At 49.7% G+C, this 26,180-nt stretch overlaps 1 protein-coding gene across 4 annotated transcripts; it reads right to left on the bottom strand.

Annotated features, from left to right (window-relative positions):
- Positions 1-1,306: 1,306 nt before the first annotated feature.
- On the bottom strand, positions 1,307-20,912 carry SNRNP70 (small nuclear ribonucleoprotein U1 subunit 70). Of its 4 annotated transcripts, none has more exons than XM_012754397.2 (10): positions 20,699-20,912; positions 19,752-19,908; positions 18,122-18,184; positions 17,956-18,010; positions 11,313-11,377; positions 11,104-11,166; positions 8,538-8,619; positions 5,270-5,371; positions 2,205-2,292; positions 1,307-2,122 (listed from the first exon to the last, which is right to left on the bottom strand). In XM_012754397.2, the coding sequence occupies exons 2-10, from the start codon at positions 19,896-19,898 to the stop codon at positions 1,465-1,467; spliced, it is 1,323 nt and encodes a 440-aa protein (XP_012609851.2). In that variant the 5' UTR covers positions 19,899-19,908; positions 20,699-20,912; the 3' UTR covers positions 1,307-1,464. The 4 variants fall into 4 exon arrangements, with proteins under 4 accessions (XP_012609851.2, XP_012609853.2, XP_075849327.1 ...); XM_012754399.2 differs by having other exon boundaries at positions 1,307-2,095; XM_075993212.1 differs by having other exon boundaries at positions 20,695-20,711.
- Between the last annotated feature and the right edge of the window lie 5,268 nt (positions 20,913-26,180).

The following is a 26,180-nucleotide window of genomic DNA, read 5'->3' as shown; positions in this document are numbered from 1 at the left end:
AGTTACAGCATCTGAGATATCTATGAGAATATGCTAGAGGTATTAAGTTCTTTTAGTACTAAATTCCTTCCAGGATCAGATTTTCTATTTATTTTGTCATCTCTTGGCTTTTTCTCAAATACCTGGGTATCTTTGGTCATTTGGGCAGAGTAAGACCATTAAAAAACAGACTAGAATCTTGTGGGGTTGGTCACAGACTGCCTCAGGGTTAACAGACCAAGTTTGCCTTTAGGCTGAGAAACTTCTAAAAGACAAAAGCAGGTCTCCTATGTATATGTGCCTAGGCAGCGAGAGCCCACCTCCTAGGTATCCTGAGTGCTGAAAGGGGAGTCCTTGTTTTCTTGGAGTTGTAGTCTTGATGCTGTCTACATTTTTGCAGGGCCAACTGACTTCCTTCTCTGAGATCACCGGACTAATGTGTTCTCACCATCTTTAATCTTCTGTCCAGAAACTTGCTGACATCTCAGTTGCTGGTGGATGCTCTTCTGTTTCTGCTGGTTATTCCTCTACTGTCACTAGTATTAAGTGAAAGCGTCTGCCACAAAGCAATGGGAAGCCTCCCCCGCCCCAGGCCTGCCTAGCCTTCCTGCTCTGCCCATTGCTCCCCACAAGCTGCACAACCTACATTTCCTGTGTCCCGCTCCCCTACACAGGTATCAGCTTCCCTTGTATACACTCAAACTTGCTGTTTCCTAAGTAATCTGGTCCTCTTCTACAATACATTCCTCCACCAAGATAGGTGGGGGTACGAATAGCCCCAAGGAACGTGTGGAAGAGGTTTAAAAAGAGGAGGATAAAAGCACAGGATGCAAGACACTTAGAGGGTTTTCTTACCACAATCTTAAACAGCTCTGGTATACTGGGCAGAGAGCCTCAGCCTTAGGTCCTAAAGCTCAAACTCTAGGCATGCCCTGAAGAACAAAGTAGGGTCATCAAGTCAGGTGACAGCCGGGTGTCACCAACTGTCAGGACTTTGGGAGGCCAAGGTGGGAGGATCGCTTGAGGCCAGGAGTTTTAGACCAGCCTGAGTAATACAGCCAGACCCTGTCTCTACAAAAAATTTAAAAATTAGCTTTTTAGCTAGTTAGCCGACACTTACTGGGTCCTATAGCCCCAGCTACTTGGGAGGCTGAGGCAGGGAGTATCGCTTGAGCCCAGGAGACCAAGGCTGCAAATGAGCTATGATCACACACACCACTGCACTCCAGCCTGGCAATAGAGTGAGACCCTGTCTCAAAGGGGAAAAAAGGCAACAATCTTCTCGGGAAGACACAGCAGTGAAAAAGAACCCAAGGCACCCACAAGCAACAGGAAATTAATTTTATTTTGAAATACAAGGGGCCAGAACAAATAATGAAACTCCTGCCCTCAGAGGGCAAACTTAGGTGGCCAAGGTTGGGGGAGAGGATGACAGCAGGAGGGTAGGCGGGATCACGTCCAAACAAATCAAGCGAGAGGACCTCTTCACTCTGGTGCAGCCTCCATCAAATACCCGTTCTCTGGAGCAAGATACCCGTCGCCTCCCTCAGACTCCATATACATGTCTCGGCCGTCATTGCCCAGACCCTCCAGCCCGTTGTCCTGGCCGCCGCCACCCCCACCTCGGGCCTCATCCCTGCCCCGCTCACTGCCCCGCTCCCCCCGCTTGTGCTCGCGATCCCGGTCTCGGTCACGGTCCCGGCGCCGCTCGCGCTCACTCCTGTGGCTCCGCCGTCGTTCCCGGTCCCGATCCCGGCCCTTCTCCTCTGGACCATCAGGGCCATCAGGACCGAGCTCCCCAGGAGGACCGTCATCAGGGGGAGCATCACCAGCCTCAGAGGGCTCCGCCATGTCGCCGCCGCCGCCGCCACCACCGCCACGCAGCTCCTCTTTGCGCTCGCGCTCCCGCCGGGCCCGCTCCCTGCTCCGGCTGCTTCGCCGCTTCCGTTCTCGGTCCTTGTCTTTGCTCCGCTCTCTGGAGCGCCTCCGTTCCTCCTTGTCGCGACTCCGTGAGCGCCTCCGCCGGTCCCGAGAGCGGGAGCGTCGCCGTTCCCGTTCCTTGTCTCGCTCCCGGCTCCGCTCTCTGCGCTCCCGCTCGCGGTCCCGGTCCCGGTCCCTGTGGGGAAGCGGGGAGGGGCCGGGCCTGGATGAGGTGGGCAGAGGTGTGCGGCAGGGGTCCCCCACGTGACCACCCCTATCCCAGGAAACTGCTTGCCCAATCTCACCTCTCATCGTAGCGGGACGTATCATCGCGGCCTGAATGCCGGATGTTCACGTCGGCTCCACCTCTTCGGGTACCACCGAGGCCACCTCCTAGGGCAGGGCAGATGAACAGAGAGTCAGTCTGCACAGGGACAGCATCAAAGGAGAGGGGTCTCCAAAAGCAAAGGCAGGAAAGCAAGCCCCTGCCGTTGCTGTCCACCGGGCCAGGTCCTGCGTGCACTCTAGTCACAGGACAAACGTGTCTCACAGGCACAAGGCTCCCACAGAGGGCTACTTGGGAAACAACCATTACTGGAACCCACGTGTGACTCCAAAGGTCATAATCTTATACTGCTCACTACACAGATGCCTCAAAACCGTCCCTTTGAGTCACCCTTGCCCTCACACAAACCCAACGCCAGTGATCTGAAAATGTGATCTGCTTAAAAGCCTTTGGTGGCCTTGCCCACCTGAAGTCCAAACTCCTTGTCAACTGGCTGTAAGAGCCAGCAAGAGCAGTCCCTACCCAGCTTCCAAACCATGGCAGGGACTCCTGGCACTGTAAGCCTCTTCCAGGCTCCTCACACTCGTCTTCCTGCCACAGGATCTGCGCACACTGGGATCTCCCTGGAATGACCCCACTTTCGTGTTAGCCCAGACATCACTTCCTCAGGAAGCCTTCCCCACCTGCCAGACTAGGCCATCCTCCACTGCATGCTCAGTTTCAGAAATGCTTCCTTCACCTCGAGTCTGAGGCCAGCTGTCTGTCTGTGTGAGTGGACTGCTGCCTGCCTCTCCCACCAGGCTCTCACGCACCATGAGGGCCAACACGTGGCACTGCAGCTGACATATAAAGGTGGATGTGTATTTGTCAAGTGCATAAAAGAAAAGCCCTGAGAAACAGATGATAGCATCATCACTCGGATGGGGAAACACTCAGATCAAGTCACTTGCCCACGGTGACTCAGCAAGGATGGTGTAGCGCTTGTTCGTCACTCCTGTCTGCCTGCAGGTTGAACCTGCCTCCTCTATACCACACTGCCTGGAAGAAAGCTGAGGGAGGCAGGGCTCAATTCCATATAAGAAATGAATTCTGACCGGGTGTGGTGGTTCACGCCTGCAATCCTAGCACTTTGGGAGGCCGAGGAGGGAGGACTGCTTGAGGCCAGGAGTTCGAGACCAGCCTGGGCAATAGCGAGACCCCGTCTCTACAAAAAATAAAAAAAGTTAGCCAGGCATGGTGGTTTGCACCTGCAGTCCCAGCTACCTGGGAGGCTGAGGCAGGAGGATAACTTGAGCCCACAAATTTGACGCTCATATGATTGTGCCACTGTACTCCTGTCTGGGCAACAGAGCGAGACCCAATTTAAAGGCGGGGGTAGGGGGAAAACATAATGATGTCTAACCATGACAGTGGGCAGGGTAGGGGAGATGCTGTGTGGATATTAGGGAGACATTCAAACAGATAGCAGGCAACTGACCAAGCACCTGGAGTGTTACAGGTACAGGACAGCTAGATTAATGTTTTCAATTTTCAGGTCACCAGCCAGCAATGAGTTGGCTATGACTGCAACCAACATATTAAAAAATAAAATAGCAGAATACAGAATACAACTATGGAGCCAGGAGCAATGGCTTGAGCCTGTAGTCCGGATACTCCTATCCTTTGAGGCAGGAGTCAAGATTGGCCCAGGCAACATAGCAAGACCTTACCTTTACAAAAAAAAAAGAGAAGGAAAAAAAAAATACAACCATAGCCACATATAGATATATTATGACTGTTTTAGAAAACTTTTGTTTAGGTTATATGTATTTCTGCATATGCACTATGACAAGATGTTGGTTAACTCCAACAAAGTTTGAATGTCAATCAAACTAGGAGATTCTAGAAAGATTCTGACACTCTAGGCTCTCTCCCCAATAGGAAATAGCAGAGCCTCAAGAACCCATTCCGCCCCAGAGAAACCAGAGGAAGGTAAGAACGTTACCTACTAAACATAGGCACTCAGCAGACGAGTGTGTGGTCTACTAGCACAGGTGGGGCCTGAGCAAGGGAGGGCTGGGTAGCAGGACAGGAGCTAAGGGTGGTTAACACTGCCTAGGCATCTGCCCAGGAAAGATCTACTCTGAGAACTGTCACTCAGCCTCGTAAGATCCAGTCTTCAACAAGCATGTCTGGATAAAAGGACCTCAGCCCCAGGTTCAGGCCCAACACTGAGCCAATGAGATGGGCCCTCTGCAAAATGCAGAAGGAACTCATCCAGGACTAGGTATGCAGCAAGGAGTCATGGCATGCTATACTGGGCCAGTGCAAGGAAGCACAGAAGAGAACCCATCTGCAGAGATGGCAAACAAGGCAGAAATAAGCTACAGGGACGTCAGACATGGGCTATCCGGCTCTTGACAACTTCAGCTGCCAGGTGCTCTTGAGGCCCAAGAGGCCCCTTTTTGGAAGCTCAAATGTATTGCTGAAACTTGTAGCCATACTGACCTTGACTGAGACGGTAAACTGGCAGACAGTGAGGGGAACTATTCAGTAGGAGGCTCAAAGGCCAGAGGCTGCCCCTGTCTTGCTTTTGACTAGAAAGCAGTCTGGCACACAGCTAGTGTTCAAACGGGTTACTTGCTCAATGAATGAATGAACAAACAAACAAGAGCAAGAGCACAGTACAAGCAGGTGAGTGAAGTAACATTTACAAGCCCCACTGTGCGTCAATTGCAAAGCTGGGTATCTGATGCACTGAGCTCAGTGAACTCTGATGTTATTCCCACTGTCCAAGATGAGGAAGAGGAGGCAGGCAGAGGGGAAGTCGACCAGCTAGTAAGTACGCAAGCCAGCATCTGGGGCCTGGCTGCTCCTAATCAGTAACCCAGAATGAGAAGGCAAGTGGGCATCAGAAATATGATGGCCATGAAAGAGATGAGCTAGGAGAGATGAGCCAGAGGGAGGATGTCAACAGCTGAGCAGAGGAACTGGCAAGAGGCAAGAAGAAGACAGAAAGCAGCAGAGGGTGTGGCAAAGAGAGGGGAAAACAAGGCCACCAGGCCCAGGGCCCCTAAGAGCCCAGTGTGGGCAGGATGTGCTCACCTAGCCGCCGGGGCCTCCAGCCCTTCACGGTTCGGCCCCTCTCCACATCCACAAGGACCCTTCTGCCATCAATCTTCTTGCCGTCTGCGTGCTTGTAAGCGGCTGTAACAGATGTGGGGAGGGGGGAAGGGGAGAGGAGTCCCCAGAGGGTCCTCTAGTCAGGACAGGCCCAGGTCTGTAGCATCCCCACCCCATGTGTCCCCGTCATTGCACTCACACACACACACACCCACCAGACAGCCAGGCAACTGACAGGCAGACCAGCCCTCTCCCAAACCGGCGAGGGGCCTGCTCCATCTCAGTCCCGGCTTCCTTCGCAGCACCCCCAACCTCCAGTAGGGGGGCAAGACAGCCACCCCCAGCCAACCTCCCCCAGGCCCTCAGGCCTTTCCTACTCCCAGACGACGGAGCAGCCCCCTCTTGCCAGGGTGGCCAAAGTTGCTGCAAAGAAACTGGAGGTTAACTCAATGCTGGACTCTGCTGTGGGGGAGGGGGCTCCTCCACAACCCCAAGCATGCACCCTAAAACATCATGCTGGGGCAGGAGGCCGGCTGGGCCGCTCCGCACCCCAGTTCACACCGGTTTTCTTTTTCTGTTTTTTGGGGGAGGGAGAGTGTGGGGGTAACAGACATCAGAACAGAAAATGAACCAGAAGGGGTGGGAGAAATCTTCAGGAAATGGAAGGGAGCAGAAAGGCGGGTTATGTGCTCCCACAGGGCCTGGAGGGGCCCCGCCGCAAGGGGGAGAGGGAAAATGGAGGGAGGCAAAGGGAGACGTGCGGTGCTACTGAAAATCCCTGCCTTACCTGAGATGACTGACCCTGCCACCCACCCACCCAGCCCCGCCCCATCTCATCCTCCACATCCCCAGCTCCACACGCACTGGAGTCCACCCAGCCTGTGCCTGTCACAGAAGGGTGAGGAGTAGAGGAGGAGACGAGGGGAGAGGCTCACTGCTGCTCTCGGGCAGGACACAGCGAAGGGCAGGCCTGATGCCCTGGCCTGTAATCACACAGGGCTGTCGGGAAGGCCAAAAAGTCCCTGTCCCCACCCCCAGCCCTGGCCTAGGGGGCTGTCCTCAACCAACCACGCCCCGCCCCAGCCCGCTCCCCCCCAAATAACAACCAGAGGAAGAGAAAAAGGTGCCATTTACCGATGCCGGCCTTGCGGGTGTCCAAACCGAGCGGGATGGGGGGGGCTCGGCAACTCCTGGGGGCCTGGCGAGGAGGCGGGCTTCCCGGGGGGGGACACGGGACCGCTTACCTGGAGCCCCCAAGCTTACCTGAGCACGCGCACAGACCCCACCCCCACCACCATGGGGTCAGCTAAAGCTACAGGAAGGGCAGGTGGGGGTTCTAGGGAGCCACAAGGGAGAGGAGCCACATCTCCTGCACCAGCTGGAGACAGGCAGAGGAAGTGGTGGACACCAAAGCAGCCTCATGGAGGCCTTAAAAAGGGGGAGATAAAGATTAACACCAAATCTGGGAGCTAGAAAACCTCGGGACTATTTTTTTTTTTCAATTTAAAAAGAAGGCTGAGGAGGCCTCAGGAAAACTGTCCACCCTTACCAATTCCCGATAAAGGCACACTAAGCTAGGCACATGGGCCACCACTGAGGACCTGGAGTGACGTTTCCACCTGCAACTGCACACTCCCTCCCACCAGCTGCGTCAGCCCGAAGGCTGGCACGCAGGGGTCCAGGAGATGATTGCTGCTGGGCTCTGAGGAGGAGGGGCCGCTTGGCCCCTGAACCCAGAGGGGATTCAGGGAAGGAATTTAAGGATCAGGATCACAGTGAAGCAAAGGAACCCTGCTCAGGTTCGGTGTCCCAAACCCCAAAAGAGGCCCAACCCAGGAGGAACAGCAAAGAAAACGTGTGATTGTGTATGTCTAGGCTTCTCTCTCTCTCTCCCTCTCTTAAGTCTCTAGACAGTAGAACCTACTACACCTTCAGCTGTTTGCAGCCTGCCCCTTGATCCCGCCCACACCCCAGCCCCAGTCCCATGCACTTTGGGGAGCTCCTGACCACCTCTTGAGAGTGGCTGGGCACCACAGCCAGCCCCTCAGGAGGCCTCAACCATGGTAAGGAAGACAGGAAGGGGGCAGAGCACCCCGAAACTAGCAACCAAAAAAGAATCTCCAAAAAGATTCACAGTGACAGCCCCACAGAAGGGATGGGAGGCAAGGAGAGAAGGGCTAAAAGGTTCCACATGGAGCCCTGGCCCTACTGCACCCAAATCTTCAGTGTTCCCGCCACCTTGCCGCTGACGTCATGAAGCCACATAGGCAGGGGGTTGGGTGGAGCCCAGTGGAGAGGCTGGCTGCCTTTCCCACAGGGGTTCATCCTTCCCCTCCTAGGATCAGCAAGATTCTCGGAGAGCATATGGATGGGGGCAGGAGGGACAAAGGGCACCCAAACAAGGAAAGGGCTGTGGGTGCAGGGAGGCTGAGGGGGCAACTGGGGTGGGAGTAGGGACGCCTCGCTGCTCCTGAGCTGCCTGGCTAAGCTGGGCTGGTGTGCGGTGCTGAGTGATCTTACCCATGATACAAACCCTTATACCAACCATACACTGAGGTGTTGTAAGGGGAGCGTAAGCATCAGCTGCAAGCCAGCTGCGTGGTGGCTGCAGTGACAATAAGAACAGTCAATTAATACGGCGGCCCCTGGACACGCCGCAGCCCTGCCCACCCCCACCCACCCATCCCTGCCCATGTGGACGCCGCAACAGCCTCAAAGGGGGCTTTGGAGCGGTGGGGGCAGGCGCTGAACACACCTACCACCCCACTGCCCATTGAGAACAGGGTGGGGGGCTGGGGGTGGGGAGGTGGAGGGTTGGGTGGCCCAGCCCCATATTACTGGGGGGAAGAGGGGAAGGTACAAAGGCCAGTCCTCATTCCAACCTGGGACCCCCAGTTCTGGTGGGGGGAATAATGGGGAGAGGTTCCCCAAAAATCCAACCCGTCCCCTCACCTCCAGCTGACCCCAGCCCCCACCCAGTTCCCTCCTTGCCCCTGAAGTTCAACGTGTGACACTTACCTCCCCAGGTTCACACACACACACACGTTGTGGGGGATTTGGTTTTTGTTTTTTAAAAAACACGTATATAAAAAAAAAAAAAGATATATCAGAAACAGAGGGAGGAGGAGAAGAGACATTGCTAATGTCAGGTGTGGCAGGGTGGGGAGGGGACAAGACGACTGGGAAGGGGCTGGGGCAGCAGAGAAGTGAGAGAGGGCCAGAAGGAAGGGCTGAGGAGGGAGGTACTCACAGTGCATGTCTCGCTCGTGTTCATACTCGATGAAGGCATAGCCTCGGGGCTTTCCTGACCGCTTACTGTAGACCATGTGTATCTGCGGGGTGGGCGAGGGGCAGGTCAGTTCTGCCACAGGGAAACACCACCCAACCAATCACATAGGACAGCCCTGGGCTGTCTGATGCCAGTGACAGATGCCTCAGAATCTCTCTCTGTCCTTCAAGAACTCCAAGTGACTTATGCTGTAATGGCAGGAGCAAAGGGCACAGAGGAGCACAGAGGTGGCTTCCTGGAGAAAATGACACTTAAGCCAAGACCTAAACAACAGGGATGAACAAGGGAATAGAGAGGTGTCAGCCTGTCAAGTGGAAGAGTAGTAACACCAAAGGTCTATGGGCTTAGGAGAAGCAGGGGGGTAGGAGGCTGGGTGGCTTGAATATATTTCAATGACGGGATCCTAAGGAGATGAGGCCACAAAGGTGAATGGGTCCCAGGATCATCAAACTGACGCCAGGCTGAGAAGCACGGTCTATAAGTACCTGAGAAGGCTAAAGGCCAATGTAGCCAGCCCATGCAGTTGGGAGGAAACACAGGGAAGTAGGGAAACAGGGCAGGAGAGTTCTAGGGTAAAGAGACAGAAGAGCCTATGCAGACACACCTAGCATGTGCAACGCCAGGGAGGAGTGAGAGAATGATGGGTCCTACCATGGGGATGGGATGGGATGGGATGGGTGGAGGAATGCAAGACAGGTTTCGGGGAAGGGCCCTGGATGGCCAAACCATAGCAACTGGACCTCTGTCCTGATACCTAGAGCCATGGGAGATGTGAGCAAACATGGAGTCAGCTCTTGGTGTCAGAAAGACCCTCTGAGATCATGTGGGAAATGGACTATGAACGATGGTCTAGGCAGGGCTGCTAGGACAAAGGGGGTCAGGATGAGCCAGGGAACGCTTGTGGGAGGTGACAGCATTTGAGCTGCTCCCCAAAGGATGGTTAGTTCTGCATTCACATCACTACCAGTGAGCAGCCCACGTCATAGATGGTTGTGACCTTGAGTTCACCTAGTTGTAGGACTTGACCCCCGGGACCCTATAGCCCCCCAAAACCAAACTGAGATTCGAAACTGACCCAAAGTGGGATCAAGGTCAGGGTCAGGGCTCTCTCACAGGCCTTCAATACCAGGGGACTTCACGCCTGTAATCCTAGCTCTCTGGGAGGCCGAGGCGGGCGGATTGCTCAAGGTCAGGAGTTCAAAACCAGCCTGAGCAAGAGTGAGACCCCGTCTCTACTATAAATAGAAAGAAACTAATTGGCCAACTGATATATATATATAAAAATTAGCCGGGCATGGTGGCGCATGCCTGTAGTCCCAGCTACTCGGGAGGCTGAGACAGAAGGATCGCTCGAGCCCAGGAGTTTGAGGTTGCTGTGAGCTAGGCTGACGCCACGGCACTCACTCTAGCCTGGGCAACAAAGCAAGACTCTGTCTCAAAAAAAAAAAAAAAAAAAAAAAATACCAGGGGACTGGCTGGGCGTGCTGGCTCACGCTTATAATCCTAGCACTCTGGGAGGCCGAGGCAGGCGGATTGCTCAAGGTCAGGAGTTCGAAACCAGCCTGAGCAAGAGCGAGACCCCGTCTCTACTATAAATAAAAAGAAATTAACTGGCCAACTAACATATATAGAAAAAATTAGCCAGGCATGGTGGCACATGCCTGTAGTCTCAGCTACTCGGGAGGCTGAAACAGAAGGATTGCTTGAGCCCAGGAGTTTGAGGTTGCTGTGAGTTAGGCATAGTGTTACCCTCAGAAGGCCCTGTCACATTCTGGGAGAATATGGGAAAAGGAATAAAACTGATAATTTATTGAGCCATGGCACTCACACTAGCCTGGGCAACAAAGGGAGACTGTCTCAAAAAAATAAATAAATAAATAAATAAAATAAAAATTACCAGGGAACCAATCCTTATGAGAGCCTGGAGCTAGGGAGAGGCAGGCATGAGCCCACTCAGTGCCCAGCACTGGGAGTCCCAGTTTGTGTGCAGGATGACCTCAAGCCCCCATTACTGCCCAGCGAGGGCCCACATCTGCCCACATTAGAGATTGGGGAAATAAGGCACAGAGCACTTAAGTGACTTTTTAAATTAAATATCAGTAAAACATAAAGCCTTGCTCTAAAACAACAGCCATCATACATTTGTTGTAAAGGGCCAAAGAGTAGATATTTCTAGCTTTGAGGGCCCTATACTCTCTGTCCCAATTACCCAACCCTGCCTTATAGCGACAGCAGCCACAAACGACGTGTAAACAAACGAGCCTGCCTGGCTATGTGCCAGTAAGACTTATTTTACAAATAGTAAATCTGTAGTTTGCTGACCCTGCTCTAAATCAACAACCAGCGACGGTAACTTCTAATTTTACCTCTGTGCTACCCAAGGTCTGCTGCATGGAAGTGCAGTGAGGATGTAAACACAGGCCACGAAATGACATCAGGCTTCCTTAGGACTGAGATCTTTCTTTCAGGCTACAGCCCCCTCTTCCACCCACTCCCAATACAAATAAACCTGACTCAAGCCACTTACTCTTTTGATGGGTCCGTACACCTCAAATTCTCTCCGGAGCTTGGATTCTGTTGTGTCATAGTTCTACAACAAGACAGATACGAAGTTAAATGGGAGAAGGGAGGTGTCCCAAAGCCCTAGGAACATTCCCCAGGACCTAGCCTATGGTCCTTTTTCCCAGATTCTGGCTCTCAGCAGCCTGGAGTTCCAGAAGGGAGCTGGGGACTCACCACTCTAGCCACAAATAGAGTCTTGAAGGCATCACCCTGAGCATTGGGATCATTGTGAGGGTCCCCTGTGCAAGAAGAAAAAAGTATGTAAGAAGGAAGCATCCACGGTCTCGACACAACAAACAGATGGGCAGAAACCAAGAAGATAAAGAAGGAATTAAGGGAAGCCACCAACTAGAAGAAAATGGCTGGTGACCTTGGGCATAGCCCTCTCTGAACCCTGGTTTTTCTGAAGCACAGTGGCCTTTATCAGAGGGGCTGATAAATGATGATTCAGGCTGATGCGAGGAAGGGGTAAGGCTGACTTCAAGCTGACAGGATGTGGCAGGCCTAAGTGCCATTTCAGACATACATACCCTAAGGGCCCCATCCCTCCCAGGTGTAGGGTGATCCGTGCAGTAACTGAGCCCAACTGGGTCTCTCCAGAGATGCAGCCTGATACCTGCCTCTCCTGGTGCAGAGTTCCCTCCCTTAGGCAGGGCTGCACTGCCACCCGATGGACACAGACTGCAAGTACAGCCCACAGGAAAACAACCCTAAGGTTAGGATTGAGCAGCAACAGAGGAGAATCCGAGCCCTGCTTTTTCCTCTATGTCCCATGGCCTCTGGGAGGAAACCAGGGCTGGTGCTAGAGCAAATGAGAAGAGCTAATTAGCATTAGATCAGGTTCTTACTCCAGCATTGCTACAGTAAGGCAAATAATTGTCCTACATGGCCACTGAGGAATAACAATCTCCAAAGAGAGGATCCTATTAAGAAATCAATCCGGCCGGGCGCGGTGGCTCACGCCTGTAATCCTAGCACTCTGGGAGGCCGAGGCGGGCGGATTGCTCGAGGTTGGGAGTTCGAAACCATCCTGAGCGAGACCCCGTCTCTACTAAAAATAGAAAGAAATTAATTGACCAACTAAAAATATATATACAAAAAATTAGCCGGGCATGGTGGTGCATGCCTGTAGTCCCAGCTACTTGGGAGGCTGAGGCAGGAGGATCGCTTGAGCCCAGGAGTTTGAGGTTGCTGTGAGCTAGGCTGACGCGACGGCACTCACTCTAGCCAGGGCAACAAAAAGTGAGACTCTGTCTCAAAAAAAAAAAAAAAAAAAAAAAAGAAATCAATCCCTGGCCAGTGTGGTGGCTCATGCTTGTAATCCTAGCACTCTGGGAGGCTGAGGCGGGAGGATCGCTGAAGGTCAGGAGTTCAAGACAAGCCTGAGCAAGAGCGAGACCCCCATCTCCACTAAAAATAAAGAGAAATTAATTGGCCAACTAATATATAGAGAAAAAATTAGCTGGGCATGGTGGTGCATGCCTGTAGTCCCAGCTATTTGGGAGGGTGAGGCAGGAGGATTGCTTGAGCCCGGAGTTTGAGGTTGCAGTGAGCAAGGCTGATGCCACGGCACTCTAGCCCAGGCAACAGAAAGAGATTTTGTCTGAAAAGAAAAGGAAAGGAAAGGAGAGGAGAGAGGAAGAAAGACAGAGAGAAAGAAACCAATACTGTTAAGTGGTTCCACTGGGAATAAATCCTTTCACCAAATATGGTGACCCTAGCACACATAATGCCCCTGACCCCAGCTAGGGCCCTAAAGGCACTCTGCCTATTGCACAGCGGAGGTGTTTCTTCTGGGGTATAGTGTTATCCTCAGAAGGCCCTGTCACATTCTGGGAGAATATGAGAAAAGGAATAAAACTGATAATTTATTGAGCACATACTATGTACGGCCCAGACACAGCACTGGACACTGAAATGTATCTATCATTAGTTTGCAAAAGAAGCAAAAACCCGACGCATGGAAAAGGGGACGTGTCATTCCATGTCAGAAAGCTCAGGCAGGCTTTGCCTCCCCGGCCCTGGCATTCATACTACTAGGTTTCCACCCTAAATCCCTGGAGGTTATTTTCTCAGGAAAACAGTGTGGGAGTTACAAGAAGCCAGAGAAACAGTCTCAGATCTGTTTTTTGTGAGGGTTTGGCTATAAGCATAAACCAAGATCAAAATGACTTGAGGAGTTCTTAAAAAGCAGAAGCCTGAGCCCAAACTTAAGGGAATACCTCTCTGGAAATTACTGAAAAGACAACTCCATCTTTGTGTTCTCCTGTCACATCCCAGTTCCTTGCCATACATACCTCATCCTTCCCTGTGCCCAGCCTCACTCTCATTCACTTGCCAGGCAAGTACTAAGCACCTAGTATGTGCCTGGTACTGTTATAGGTGTTGGGAATTTGGCAGTAAACAAGACAAAACTGGTCCCTATCCTCATGGAGCTCAGATGCTACTGGAGAGGGAAAATAAGGAGGTCATATATAATTACATTAGATGATGAGAGAGAGATGGGGACAGGCCGGGGACAGTGGCTCACACCTGTAATCCTAGCACTCTTGGAAGCCAAGGCAGGAAGATCGCTCAAGGTCAGGAGTTGGAGACCAGCCTGAGCAAGAGCAAGACCCCGTCTCTACTAAAAATACAAAAAAATTAATTGGCCAACTAAAAATATACAGAAAAAATTAGCAAGGCATGGTGGCGCATGCCTGTAGTCCCAGCTACTCAGGAGGCTAAAGCAGAAGGGTTGCTTGAACCCAGGAGTTTTTTTTTTTTTTTAATCTTTTTCAGAAACATTCATCTCTACACAAAGTCATAAGGACCCAGGAGAGTCTGGGGTTGCAAGGCCGACGCCGCAGCACTCTAGCCTGGGCAACAGAATATGACTCTGTCTGAGAGTGAGAGTGAGAGTGAGAGAGTGAGAGAGAGAGTGAGAGAGAGAGTGAGAGAGAGAGTGAGAGAGAGAGAGAGAGAGAGAGAGAGAGAGAGAGAGAGAGAGAGAGAGAGAGAGAGAGAGAGAGAGAGAGAGAGATGGGGGAGAAGGGTGATTTTAAAGAGAAGGTTAGAGGCCGGGCGTGGTGGCTCACGTCTGTAATCCTAGCACTCTGGGAGGCCGAGGTGGGAGGATTGCTTAAGGTCAGGAGTTTGAAACCAGCCTGAGCAAGAGTGAGACCCCATCTCTACCAAAAATAGAAAGGAATTAACTGGCCAACTAAAAATATACAGAAAAAATTAGCCGGGCATGGTGGCGCATGCCTGTAGTCCCAGCTACTTGGGAGGCTGAGGCAGGAGGATGGCTTGAGCCCAGGAGTATGAGGTTGCTGTGAGCGAGGCTGACGCCACGGCACTCACTCTAGCCCGGGCAAAAGAGTGAGACTGTCTCAAAAAATAAATAAATAAATAAATAGATAGAAGGTTAGGAAAGGCCTCACTGAGATGGTGACATTTAACCAAGGACCTGAAGGTGTCACAGCAGCAACAGGAAACACCTTGAAACACCAGGCAGTAGGTGGTATAACAGGTACTGTGGGAAGACTACTACTGTGGGACCGATGAATGCTGCCTAGGGGAGTGGACGGAGGCCAATTAAGAGAGCTGAGCTTCCTGAAGGGCAGCCAGAAGGTGCCAACAGATAGAAGAGAAACCACCCCAGGCCCACCACATCCTAAGTCCCCCGTAGTTCTTGCTTACCCAAAGGGCCCATGAATGTGACTACAGTTGAAAGCAAGTGTAGCCAAATCAACAGTACCCAAGTAGCTGAAGAACACATTAATTAACTGAAAAAGGCGAACATGGAACTAATGCTGGTCAGTGGTCCACCAGTCAGTGTACATGTGCACTGTGCTGGCAACCCTATCCTCAGGAAATCCTTGCTTAAAGGACTTATCTAGGTACCACCCAGAGCAGGGGCTCCAAGGAACTGGGCTGTGGAGCTGGGAAACCTCATTAGGGTTTAGAGGGCTGCGATAACATCTCACTGTAAGCATGCTCGCCTCAACAAGCCTCCATTTTTTTCATCTTAGAAATGGTAGTAACCACTCCCGCTGCACTTGGAAGCTGTGGCAAGTCAATAAGCTGTGATAAGTACATCAAGTGCTCAGAAAGGGGGCAAGGTCCCCTTGAATGGTAGCTGTTAATTGTGATGGGGTACATACAGCAAGCTTCTGTAAGAAGGGACACAGATACCCTACTGAACTTGATCCATCCTTTTCTTTTTCTATTATGGAGAAGTTCAAATACTTTTAATGGAAGTAGACAACAGCAGAATGAATTCCTGTGAGCCAGCTTCAGTTATCAGCATATGACAAATGCATTTCATCTCTGCCCTCCTCCATCCCCACTGGATTATGTGACAGCAAACCCTAGACATCACATCATTTTGGTCTCTAATAAAGACTTAAAAAAAAAAAAATCAAAACCACAGTACCATTATAAAATCTTTAAAACGTTAACATTATTAATTCCTTAACCTCATCTATGATCCAGTGTCCAATATTTCTTAATTGGAACTGTTTTGAAAAATCATTTTTTATAATTAACTCTTTAAATCAAGATCCAAAAAGTTCCACACATACCATTTGGTTGATCTTTTTCTTTTTTTTGAGACAGAGTCTCACTTTGTTGCCCAGGCTAGAGTGCCATGGCATCAGCCTAGTTCACAGCAACCTCAAACTCCTGGGCTCAAGCGATCCTCCTGCCTCAGCCTCCTGAATAGCTGGGACTACAGGCATGCGCCACCATGCCTGGCTAATTTTTTCTACATATATTAGTTGCCCAATTAATTTCTTTCTATTTATAGTAGAGACAGGGTCTCGCTCTTGCTCAGGCTGGTTTCGAACTCCTGACCTCGAGCAATCTGCCCGCCTCAGCCTCCCAGAGTGCTAGGTGGTGGTGTTTTTTAAACAGGGTCTCACTGTGTTGCCCAGGTTGAAGCGCAGTGGTGTCATCACAGCTCTCTCCAACCCCTGGCCTCAAAAACAATGCTCCTGCCTGGGACTCTCAAAGTGCTGTATTACAGGTATACGCCACCAAACCAGCCATGTTTTGAGTTTTTATCCATATGGTCCCCTTCCTGCCCTCCTTCTTTTGTCATTTAATTGTTAAGGAAACTGGATCACAAGCTTGTCCAGTATAATTTCCCACATTATGAATCTGGTACAAGGTGAGTCTGGAATGGTGAGCAGGGACTCTGGTCTTCATGTGGGAAATAAGATGAAGCTCTTCACAGAAGTACAATCAGAATTGTACTTAATGGGCCAGGTGCAGTAGCTCATGCCTGTAATCCTAGCACTCTGAGACAAAGTGGGAGGATCACTTGAGCTCAGGAGTTTGAGACCAGCCTGAGCAAGAGCGAGACCCCCATCTCTACTAAAAATAGAAAAAAAATTAGCAAGGCATGGTGGCGTACGCCTGTAGTCCAGCTACTTCGGAGGCTGAGGCAGGAGGATCGCCTGAGCCCAGGATTCTGAGGTTGCAATGAGCTAGACGAATGCCATGGCACTCCAGCCTAGGAAACAGAGTGAAACTTTGTCTCAAAAAAAAAAAAAAGTATTTAAGACAGACTCTAGGTGGACTTTGGCTGAGGAAGATGGAGGCAAACTAATTAAACTGTAACCATATCATCGAGGGTAGCGGTAGTGGACATAGAGAGAAGGGTTAGATTTGTGACACTTATAGTAATAGGGACAGGTTGAGTAAAGGGCAAAAAAGGGTCATGACTTGCGTAGTCGGATGCCCATATCCCAGAGAAGAAAACACTCAAAGGAGACCAGGTTGGTGGGGAAGGAAAATCCCTATTGTGGTTTGGACACTGAGTCTGAGATGCCTTTGAGGCATCTGAGAAAGGACACCAAGGCAGCTGCTATAGTGAAAGTCAGTGCTCAGAGAGCTCCCAGCGAGATGCCTGGCATGCATTTGATTAAGCACCCTAAGCAAATCAGCCACTCCAGGGTTTGGATAAAGTGATCCACCAAAGCTCACAGGTGTACGGAAAACCCAAGTCTTCTGACTACAGTGGTACCTCACTTAACAATGGGGCTATGCTCTGAAAAATGTGTTATTCAGTGATTTCATCGATGTGCAAACACCAAAGCATGTACTATGATGGTAGAGCTTGCTACACACTTGGCTACATGGTATATAGCCTATTGCTCATAGCCTACAAACCTGTACAGCATGCTACTGCACTGAATGTTATAGGAAACTATGTCACAATGGTAAGTATTTGTGTATCTAAACATACAAAAGGTAACAGTAAAAACACCATATTATGATCTTATAGCAAAACCATCATATATGTGTCTTATTGATGACCGATACATTGTTATGCCGTGTATCACTGTATGAACTTTTCACTGTAACAATAAAAGGCCAATAGTGATTGACCCTCTGGTGAGTTTGGTTAATAGCTACAATGTACCTGTCTCATGTCCCAATTCCTCCTGTACCAGGAGGGGATAGAACATCCCCAGCCTAAGGATCAGGGAGCTAAGGGTGGAATGAGGATTGACTCACTAGACTGTACCTCACTGCCTGAGCCGGGGAGACCCAGCTGGGCTGTGGGTGCCCCTTAAGTACACTCCCCTGCAGGGGGATCCCAAGGTACCAGGGGTCTCCATGCCAATCTTTACTCCATGCTCTCCTACTTAAAAGACTAAACCAAATACAGAACTTGGCAAGTGGTAGGGGCTAAATAAGTGAACTAACAACCCTGCTCCCCATCCCCCAAAAAGGCCTCTGAAAGGGTAGAGTACTGGATGGGACCTGGGAAGAGAAACACAAAGGGTTTGGGGGAAAAGAGAGGTGAGAGGAGGAATAAGAGACTTACACATTTTTAGCTCCGTCTCTACTTCCTGCTGTCGCCGCTCAATCTTTTCCCGTCTCTGTTGGGAGAAAGAAGAGGTGAAGAATTGAATGCAAATGTCCTGATGTCAGGGAACAAACTGGAGAAAGTGGCAAAACAGACATGGGGTTAGGAGGCAAAAATGACATACCTTCCTCTCCATACGTTCCTCCCTGGTTTCTGCACGAGTTGGAGGAGGGGCATCTCGAGGGTCCTAGGAACAAGAAGAGGGATGACAGGGTGGGAAGGACTGGGGGAAACGGCAAGAGACACCCACCAAGGAAATAAGCATTTCAGCCTCCCTACCAGCACCTACTCAAATAAGCAAACAAACATGGACAGCTCAGTGGAAGCAGGGGAGTGGCACAGACCAAAGCATGGTCCATTCCTGGTCTGTGACAAGATAAACACAAAAATTGGGAGTAAGTATTCAGAAACTTCTACAGCAATTTGACAATATAGTTTCATGTTCCATTAAGCCTAATAATAAAAATTTGGTCTTTTATTTTGTACATCCTTCTTTAAAAACAAATTATAAGAGAAATCAAAAGTAATTCTATCGTTTTTATCAAAAGCATCAATCTGCAATATATTGGAAACATTTGTTCTTCACCAGTTGAAAAGCCCTGGCACAGGTGACACCTTGCTTTGGAAAACAGCATCAAAGGTCCTGTCTTCCCTATTTAGGAAACACACTGCTTCTCACAGCTCTAAGTATCATTTACACTGAACAAAGTGCCAGAGGATGTGATAGGAGAGGTGTGATGGGAAGGCCACCCCTTATGCACACCTGGCCCAAAGCAACAGCAGGACACAGTGCAGGGCTCTGAAGCTGACAACTGGACACCCTCTGATGGCCAGGGCAGTTCACCAGCCACTGATTAAATAGTGAACCACACATGACTGACATCAAACGGCACCACTGGCCTGTACCCACTATATTAATTTAATTAGCTAATAACACTTCCTAAGTGCCGGTTCATCAAGGATGGCAAATCCCACTAAAGATCCACCTTCCTGTTATCTACTAACGCTGCTTTGCAACTCCCTCCATCTCCAGCTGCACTCCCCCACCCAATGCCAGAATGTTCCTCTTATGACTTCTAGCCATTTATTCATGTTTATCCCAAAGGCGCAGAGCTATGATTCCCCCAAGTCTTGGCCGGGCACAGTGGCTCACACCTGTAATCCTAGCACTTTGGGAGGCAGAGGTGGGAGGATCATTTGAGCTCAGGAGTTTGAGACCAGCAAGAGCAAGACCCCACCACTACTAAAAACAGAAAAATTAAATAAATCCCCAACTCTTAAGCACTCTAGTATGTGGGGCAATCCTTCATGAACACCATCCTATTAACGATAAAAACAGTAAATACATTAACAAATGCTGACATTTACTGACTGCTTTGGTGCCAAACCCTTTGATACACTTTGCCGTTTAATTCTCTTTCAATATCACAAAGGTGTTATCATTACCCTCTTGCTAAACATAAAAAAAAAAACCAATGCATTCAGAGGATATAACACTTGCCCAAAGTTACATAGCTGATAAATGGAGTGGGCCAATGACTACCTGACTCAGGAGTCTGAATTCTCAACCACTTAATGAATTTTCACAAAAACCCTACAAGAGATATACTATCAACCCATTTAAGACAGAGAAACTGAAGATCAGAAGACATCATCTGCCTAACTCACACAGCTAGAAAATGGCCAGAGGCTGGATTCCTAAATCCAGCTGCCCCCCAAACCCAAACCACTCCCAGTCTGCTCAGTGAACTCACCTCAAACTCTCGGATGTATGGCGCAATGCCACAGTAAGGTTGATTGTGGTGTTTTTCATGTGGCAGTTTCTCCAGTGGTGGCAGATATGGGATGGGGTCACGAGGGGCAAAGAGGGCCAGAAGATTGGGCGGCAGGAATTGGGTCATCTTGCCAAGTCTGAGAGCAGAAGCAGGACACTTTAATGTTAGAGTAGGTCAGTAGAGATGAAGCCCTTATTACCCTTTGGCTCTCAAAAGAAAAACAGTGAAACAGGAGAGAAGTTTCAGTATTAAAATTGGCTCTGTAAAGGCAGAGAATGATTCTACGTCACGAGAGAAAGGGGAAAATATGGATGAGAAAGCAAGATCTTGGTGGGAGGGGGTGAGGCTAGAGCCTGAACTGAAACAAAGGCCAGTAAGGGAAACAAAGACTGGAAGAGGGTTTCTGAGTAACGAAGTCTCAGAATCCCAAGCCAGGAGCTGTGGGGCTGAGAAGTTCCCTGGGGGTTCGTAAAGTAATCAAGGATCCTGAGAAGGGAGGCCCAGAGCAGCTGTGACTGGTGGTCCTGTACCTTGCAAACAGATTATGAGACGGAGGGCACAGGGAAACGGGGAGGAAAGTCTCCTAGCAAAGGGAAAGTCATAAAGAGCAAACCTTCAAGCCAGGGGCTTGTGGGTAATAGATGTGGGCCCCCAAGGACGAAAGGAATTATGGGTAAGGGTCCAGGACAACATAAGAAAAAAGGCAACGTACCGCAAGGGCCTGTGGGTAGGGAACTGAAGGGGGGACCGGGATGGCTGTGGGAAGCGGGCTTGACTGCCCAGAGAACTCTGGGTGCGCGGTGCAGAAAGGTGCTCTGGCGAGGACGTGGGAAGGGGACCCTGCCGCGGGTGAGTGGACTAAGGCCCACCGCAGGGGCTTGTGGGTAGCGGCCCCGCACCCCGTAAGGCCGCTCAGTCACACTCACCCGCCGCGCGGCGCCCTCTTCGGCCTAGCGTCGGTCTGGAGGCTCGCGGCGGCTGCGGCGGCCCCTCACAACAAAGACTCCTCCGGCTTCGACTCGGGTAGAGTCCGTGTCTGTCTGCCTCCGTCGCCCTCACAGCGCGCGCACCAGGCCGCAGCTCAGGAACCCGCGCGGCCTCGGCTCGCGACGGAAGCAGGGGGTGGAGCCCGGCCTCAAATCCCTCCGCCGCCCGCACTGCGCATGCGCCATGCCAGTCTAGCCCAACCCACACATCAGGAAGTGGCGCCGCCGCGGACACGGCGCACGCGCGAGGTCACTAGCCAGCCTTTGATAGCCTTAAACTCCTTTGCCGCCGCGGACAGGCGCCCGTAGAGCGCATGCGCTCTCCACACACAGCCGCCCCTCCACCTCGCTCTGGGCTCCAACCGCTTCTGTCCGCGAGACTCTTATTGATGCTCCGCCCCTTTCCCTATCCCACTACACGGCTCTTTCGCGCATGCGTGGTAGCAGTGTACTGTGATAACAATTCGCCGCCGCCTGACAAAGAGTCCCTAAGTGAATACTGTGATTGCGTTTATGTCTAATCTATTCAACCAGTAACTGTATATCATATCTTCCTTTCTTGGGCAGTGGACAACAACAACAACGAAACTGTTCATCTAGCATCTTGTGTTTGCTAGGCGTTCTTTGGGTTCTGAGGCTGCAGCACATGATTAAAGCAAAGCCTTTTCCTTATTGGAGCTTACATTGTACTGTGGGAAACAACAAAGGTATTTAAATGATTAAATATAATTTCACATAGTAGCCAGGATAATGAAGAAAAATAAGGCAGAATAAGGGAATAGGAAATGAAAGCGAGGCTATTTTTAAAGGGTAATAATAGAAGGCTCCTATGAAAAAGTAACATTTGAACAAAGGCGGGATAGCCAGGAGGTCTAGGCAGGGTTAACACCGAGCGCAAAGGCCCTGGGCTGGGACTCTCAGGTTGTTGGCCATGAGAACAGAGAGCTGGCAACCATGTTTCTTAGGGTCCTGTAGACCTGCAAAGAGTTAGATATTGTACTTTTAAGTTTCTGGATAGAATCAATTACCTGTTTCCTAGTAACTACAAAAATGATTGCAAAATTCAAACTACTAATTTCTTGTTTCAGGAAACCTATGATATAAAAGCACATACTTCTAAGAGTATTTTGACACTTTTGCTTTATCTGACTGTGTATATGACAACTCTATGTGCTATTTTGGGGCTTTTATGTAAGCCTAAAATTATTTCAAAATAAAAAGTTTAGGGGCTGGGCTCAGTGGCTCACACTTGTAATCCTAGCACTCTGGGAGGCCGAGGCGGGAGAATCACTCAAGGTCAGGAGTTTGAAACCAGCCTGAGCAAGAGCGAGACCCCTGTCTCTACTAAAAAACTAATTGGTCAACTAAAAATATATAGAAAAAATTAGCCAGGCATGGTGGTGCATGCCTGTAGTCCCAGCTACTCCGGAGGCTGAGGCAGAAGGATTGCTTGAGCCCAGGAGTTTGAGGTTGCTGTGAGCTAGGCTGATGCCATGGCACTCTAGCCTGGGCAACACAGTGAGACTCTGTCTCAAAAAAAAAAAGTTGAAATAAAATAAAACTGAATCCTGCCCAAAGCTGGGCATGGTGGTGCACACCTGATGTCCCAGCTCCTAGCTACTGGAGAGGTTGAACCCAGGAGTTGGAATTTAGATGGGGTAATATAGCAAGACCTCCTCTATAAAACAAAAAAACTAATCCTGCCTTAATAATGTATTTTTTCTTTTCTTTCTTTTTTTTTTTTTTTGAGACAGAGTCTCACTCTGTCACTCTGGCTAGAGTGCTGTGGCATCAGCCTAGCTCGCAACAACTTCAGACACCTGGGCTCAAGCGATCCTCCTGCCTCAGCCTCCCGAGTAGCTGGGACTACAGGCATGCGCCACCATGCCTGGCTAATTTTTTCTATATATTTTTAGTTGGCCAATTAATTTCTTTGTATTTTTAGTAGAGATGGGGTCTCACTCTTGCTCAGGCTGGTTTCGAACTCCTGACCTTGAGCAATCCTCCCACCTCGGCCTCCCAGAGAGCTAGGATTACAGGCATGAGTCACCATGCTTGGCCTACAAAATATTTTTTTTTTATTTTGGTATATTATGGGGTTAAAGATTTTAAGGTTTCAATAAATGCCCATTCCCCCCCTCTACAAAATATTTTTAAGAAATTTAGTTGAGTGTGGTGCCACACGCATGTAATCTCAGCTACCCGGGAGGCTGAGAGAGGAGAATCACTTGAACCCTGGAGTTTGAGGTTGCTGTGAGTTATGATGATGCCACTGCACTATAGCGCAGGCAACACAGCAAGACACTGTCTCAAAAAAGAAAAGAAAAGACCCACAGACCCACATACACACACCACACCACTTTTTTTTTTTTTTTTTTTTTTTTTTTTGAGACAGAGTCTCACTTTGTTGCCCAGGCTAGAGTGAGTGCCGTGGCATCAGCCTAGCTCACAGCAACCTCAATCTTCTGGGCTCAAGCAATCCTCCTGCCTCAGCCTCCCGAGTAGCTGGGTCTACAGGCATGCGCCACCATGCCCGGCTAATTTTTTCTATATATATTAGTTGGCCAATTAATTTCTTTCTATTTTTAGTAGAGATGGGGTCTCACTCTTGCTCAGGCTGGTTTCAAACTCCTGACCTCGAGCAATCCGCCCACCTCAGCCTCCCAGAGAGCTAGGATTACAGGCGTGAGCCACCACGCCCGGCCCCTGATGTACATTTTTCAATGATCATTTTAATGGCTATGATCAGAAAAAAATTAATGGAAGGGGCTGAAGGGGAAACAAGAGATGGTTAGGAAGCTACAAGTTCCAGGGAAGCGATGATGCCTTGGACTAAAATGGAAGCAGTGAAATGGTAAGGAATGGTCAGATTAGGGATATATTTTGAAGATAGAGCTCACTTGTTCAAGTTCTGTAGGAATAAAATTAGAGTGTATAGGAAAGAAGAAAGTTACATATAACTCCTAGAGAAGATTAAGGAGACAACTGTGGCTGGGCACGGTGGCTCAGGCCTATAATCCTAGCACTCTAGGAGGCCGAGGCTGGATGATCGCTCAAGGTCAGGAGTTCGAGACCAGCCTGAGCAATAGCGAGACCCCTGTCTCTACTATAAATAGGAAGAAATTAATTGGCTAACTAAAAAAATATATATATATAAATTAGCTGGGCATGGTGGCGCACGCCTGTAGTCCCAGCTACTCGGGAGGCTGAAGCAGGATCGCTTGAGCCCAGGAGTTTGAGGTTGCTGTGAGCTAAAGCTGATGCCACAGCACTCTAGCCCAGGCAACAGAAGTGAGACTGTCTCAAAAAAAAAAGGAGACAACTGAATATAATGTGGGATCTTGGACTGGATTCTGAACCAGAGAAAAAATATTAGTGGAAAACTGGTGAGATTCAAATAAGGTCTGTAGTTTAGTTACTAGTATCATACCAATGTCAATTTCCTGGCTTAAATAATTATACTGTGGTTGAAATTGCTGGAAGTTGGGTGAAGGATATATGGGAACTCTACTTTTTTTTTTTTTTTTTTTGCAACTTTTCTGTAAGTCTGAAACTACTTCAAAATGATAAGTTTAAAGAAAAGGAATATTTTTTTGAAATAGGGTCTTGCTCTGCTGCCTAGGCTAGAGTGCAGTGGTGAGATCACAGCTCACTGCCACCTCAAACTCCTGGGCTCAAGTGATTCTCCCGCCTCAGCCTACTCAGTAGCTGAGACTACAGGTGTGTGCCACCACATCTGTCTGATTTTCCTGTTTTTTTTTTTTGAGACAGAGTCTCGCTTTGTTGCCCAGGCTAGAGTGAGTGCCGTGGTGTCATCCTAGCTCACAGCAACCTCAAACTCCTGGGCTCAAGCGATCCTCCTGCCTCAGCCTCCCGAGTAGCTGGGACTACAGGCACGAGCCACCATGCCCGGCTGATTTTTATATTATATATATTAGTTGGCCAATTAATTTCTATTTTTATGGTAGAGACGGGGTCTCGCTCAGGCTGGTTTTGAACTCCTGACCTTGAGCAATCCGCCCGCCTCGGCCTCCCAGAGTGCTAGGATTACAGGCGTGAGCCACCGCACCCGGCCATTTTTTTTTGTTTGTTTTTTTTGTAGAGACAAAGTCTTGCTATATTGCTCAGCCTGGTCTCAAACTCCAGGTCTAAGTGATCCTCCCTCACCTCAGCCTCCTATAATGCTGAAATGACAGGTGTGAGCCACTGCACCCAGCTTAAATTTTAAGATGAAGCTAATCTTCCATTAATAATCCTGGCTGGCTGGGCTTGGTGGCTCACGCCTGTAATCCTAGCACTCTGGGAGGCCGAGGCGGGCGGATTGCTCGAGGTCAGGAGTTTGAAACCAGCCTGAGCGAGACCCCATCTCTACTAAAACTAGAAAGAAATTAATTGACCAACTAAAAGTATATATACAAAAAATTAGCCGGGCATGGTGGCGCGTGCCTGTAGTCCCAGCTACTCGGGAGGCTGAGGCAGGAGGATCGCTTGAGCCCAGGAGTTTGAGGTTGCTGTGAGCTAGGCTGACGCCATGGCACTCACTCTAGCCTGGGCAACAAAAGTGAGACTCTGTCTCAAATATAAATAAATAAATAAATAAATTAAAAATAATAATAATAATAATAATCCTGGCTGGACACAGTGGCTCACACTTGGCATCCCAGCACTTTGGGAGGCCAAAGCTGGAGGATCCCTTGAGTTTGAGACCAGCCTGGGCAACATAGTGAGACCTCATCTCTACCAAAAAATAGATAAATTAGCAGGGTGTGGTGGCATGTGCCCATAATCCTAGCTACTCAGGAGGATAAGATGGGAGGATCGCTTTAGCCCAGGAGTTCTAAATTGCAGTGAGCTGTGATCATGCCACTGCACTCCAGTCTTGTCAACAGGGCCAGACCCTGTCTCCAAATAATAATAATCCTCACTCCTAGATTTGACGACAGAGCAACTGGGTGATTGATGGAGCTGTTGATTCAGAGAAGGAAGACTTGACAAAGAGTCGGATTATTGGGAAGGAGCTCTGGCTTTGGATATGTCAAAGATGCCTGGTAGATATTCAAGTGGAGATGTGAAGTTGCAAATTGGAATTTATGAGTCTGGCAGTCACAGAAGAGTTTGGGGTTGGAAGCCTGGGAGTCATTGGAATTGAGATGGTGTTTGGAGCCATACAGCTGAATGAAATCACTTAGGAGTCAAGAGAAGAAGGAGAAGGGAGGAAGTCCAAAGACTGAGTCCTAAGGCCCTCCAACATTAGAATTCCAAATGTAAGAGGAAAAGCAGGAGAGTGGGATGTCAAGAAAGGCACAGAAGGAATGTTTGTCAAGAAGGTGGTAGTGTTCAATGTGTCCAGTTCTGCCAAAAGATGCAGGAAGAGAGGGACTGAGTTTGGTAAGACAATAGGGAGGTAAGGTGGAGAGAAGTC

Source organism: Microcebus murinus, chromosome 16 (genome assembly GCF_040939455.1).
Source record: "Microcebus murinus isolate Inina chromosome 16, M.murinus_Inina_mat1.0, whole genome shotgun sequence".
Taxonomy (NCBI): domain Eukaryota; kingdom Metazoa; phylum Chordata; class Mammalia; order Primates; family Cheirogaleidae; genus Microcebus; species Microcebus murinus.
The sequence above is the reverse complement of the archived record's forward strand: the minus strand, read 5'-3'. Positions and strand labels throughout refer to the sequence as shown.

Bases quoted from the DNA above. Each gene is read 5' to 3' on its own strand.
- SNRNP70 (XM_012754397.2), bottom strand. From the start codon at position 19,898: ATGACCCAATTCCTGCCGCCCAATCTTCTGGCCCTCTTTGCCCCTCGT. The intron at 5,372-8,537 runs GTGAGTACCTCC...CATCTGTTACAG, and splicing joins ACACGAGCGAGACATGCACT to CCGCTTACAAGCACGCAGAC. The intron at 2,123-2,204 runs GTGAGATTGGGC...CACCTCATCCAG, and splicing joins ACGTCCCGCTACGATGAGAG to GCCCGGCCCCTCCCCGCTTC.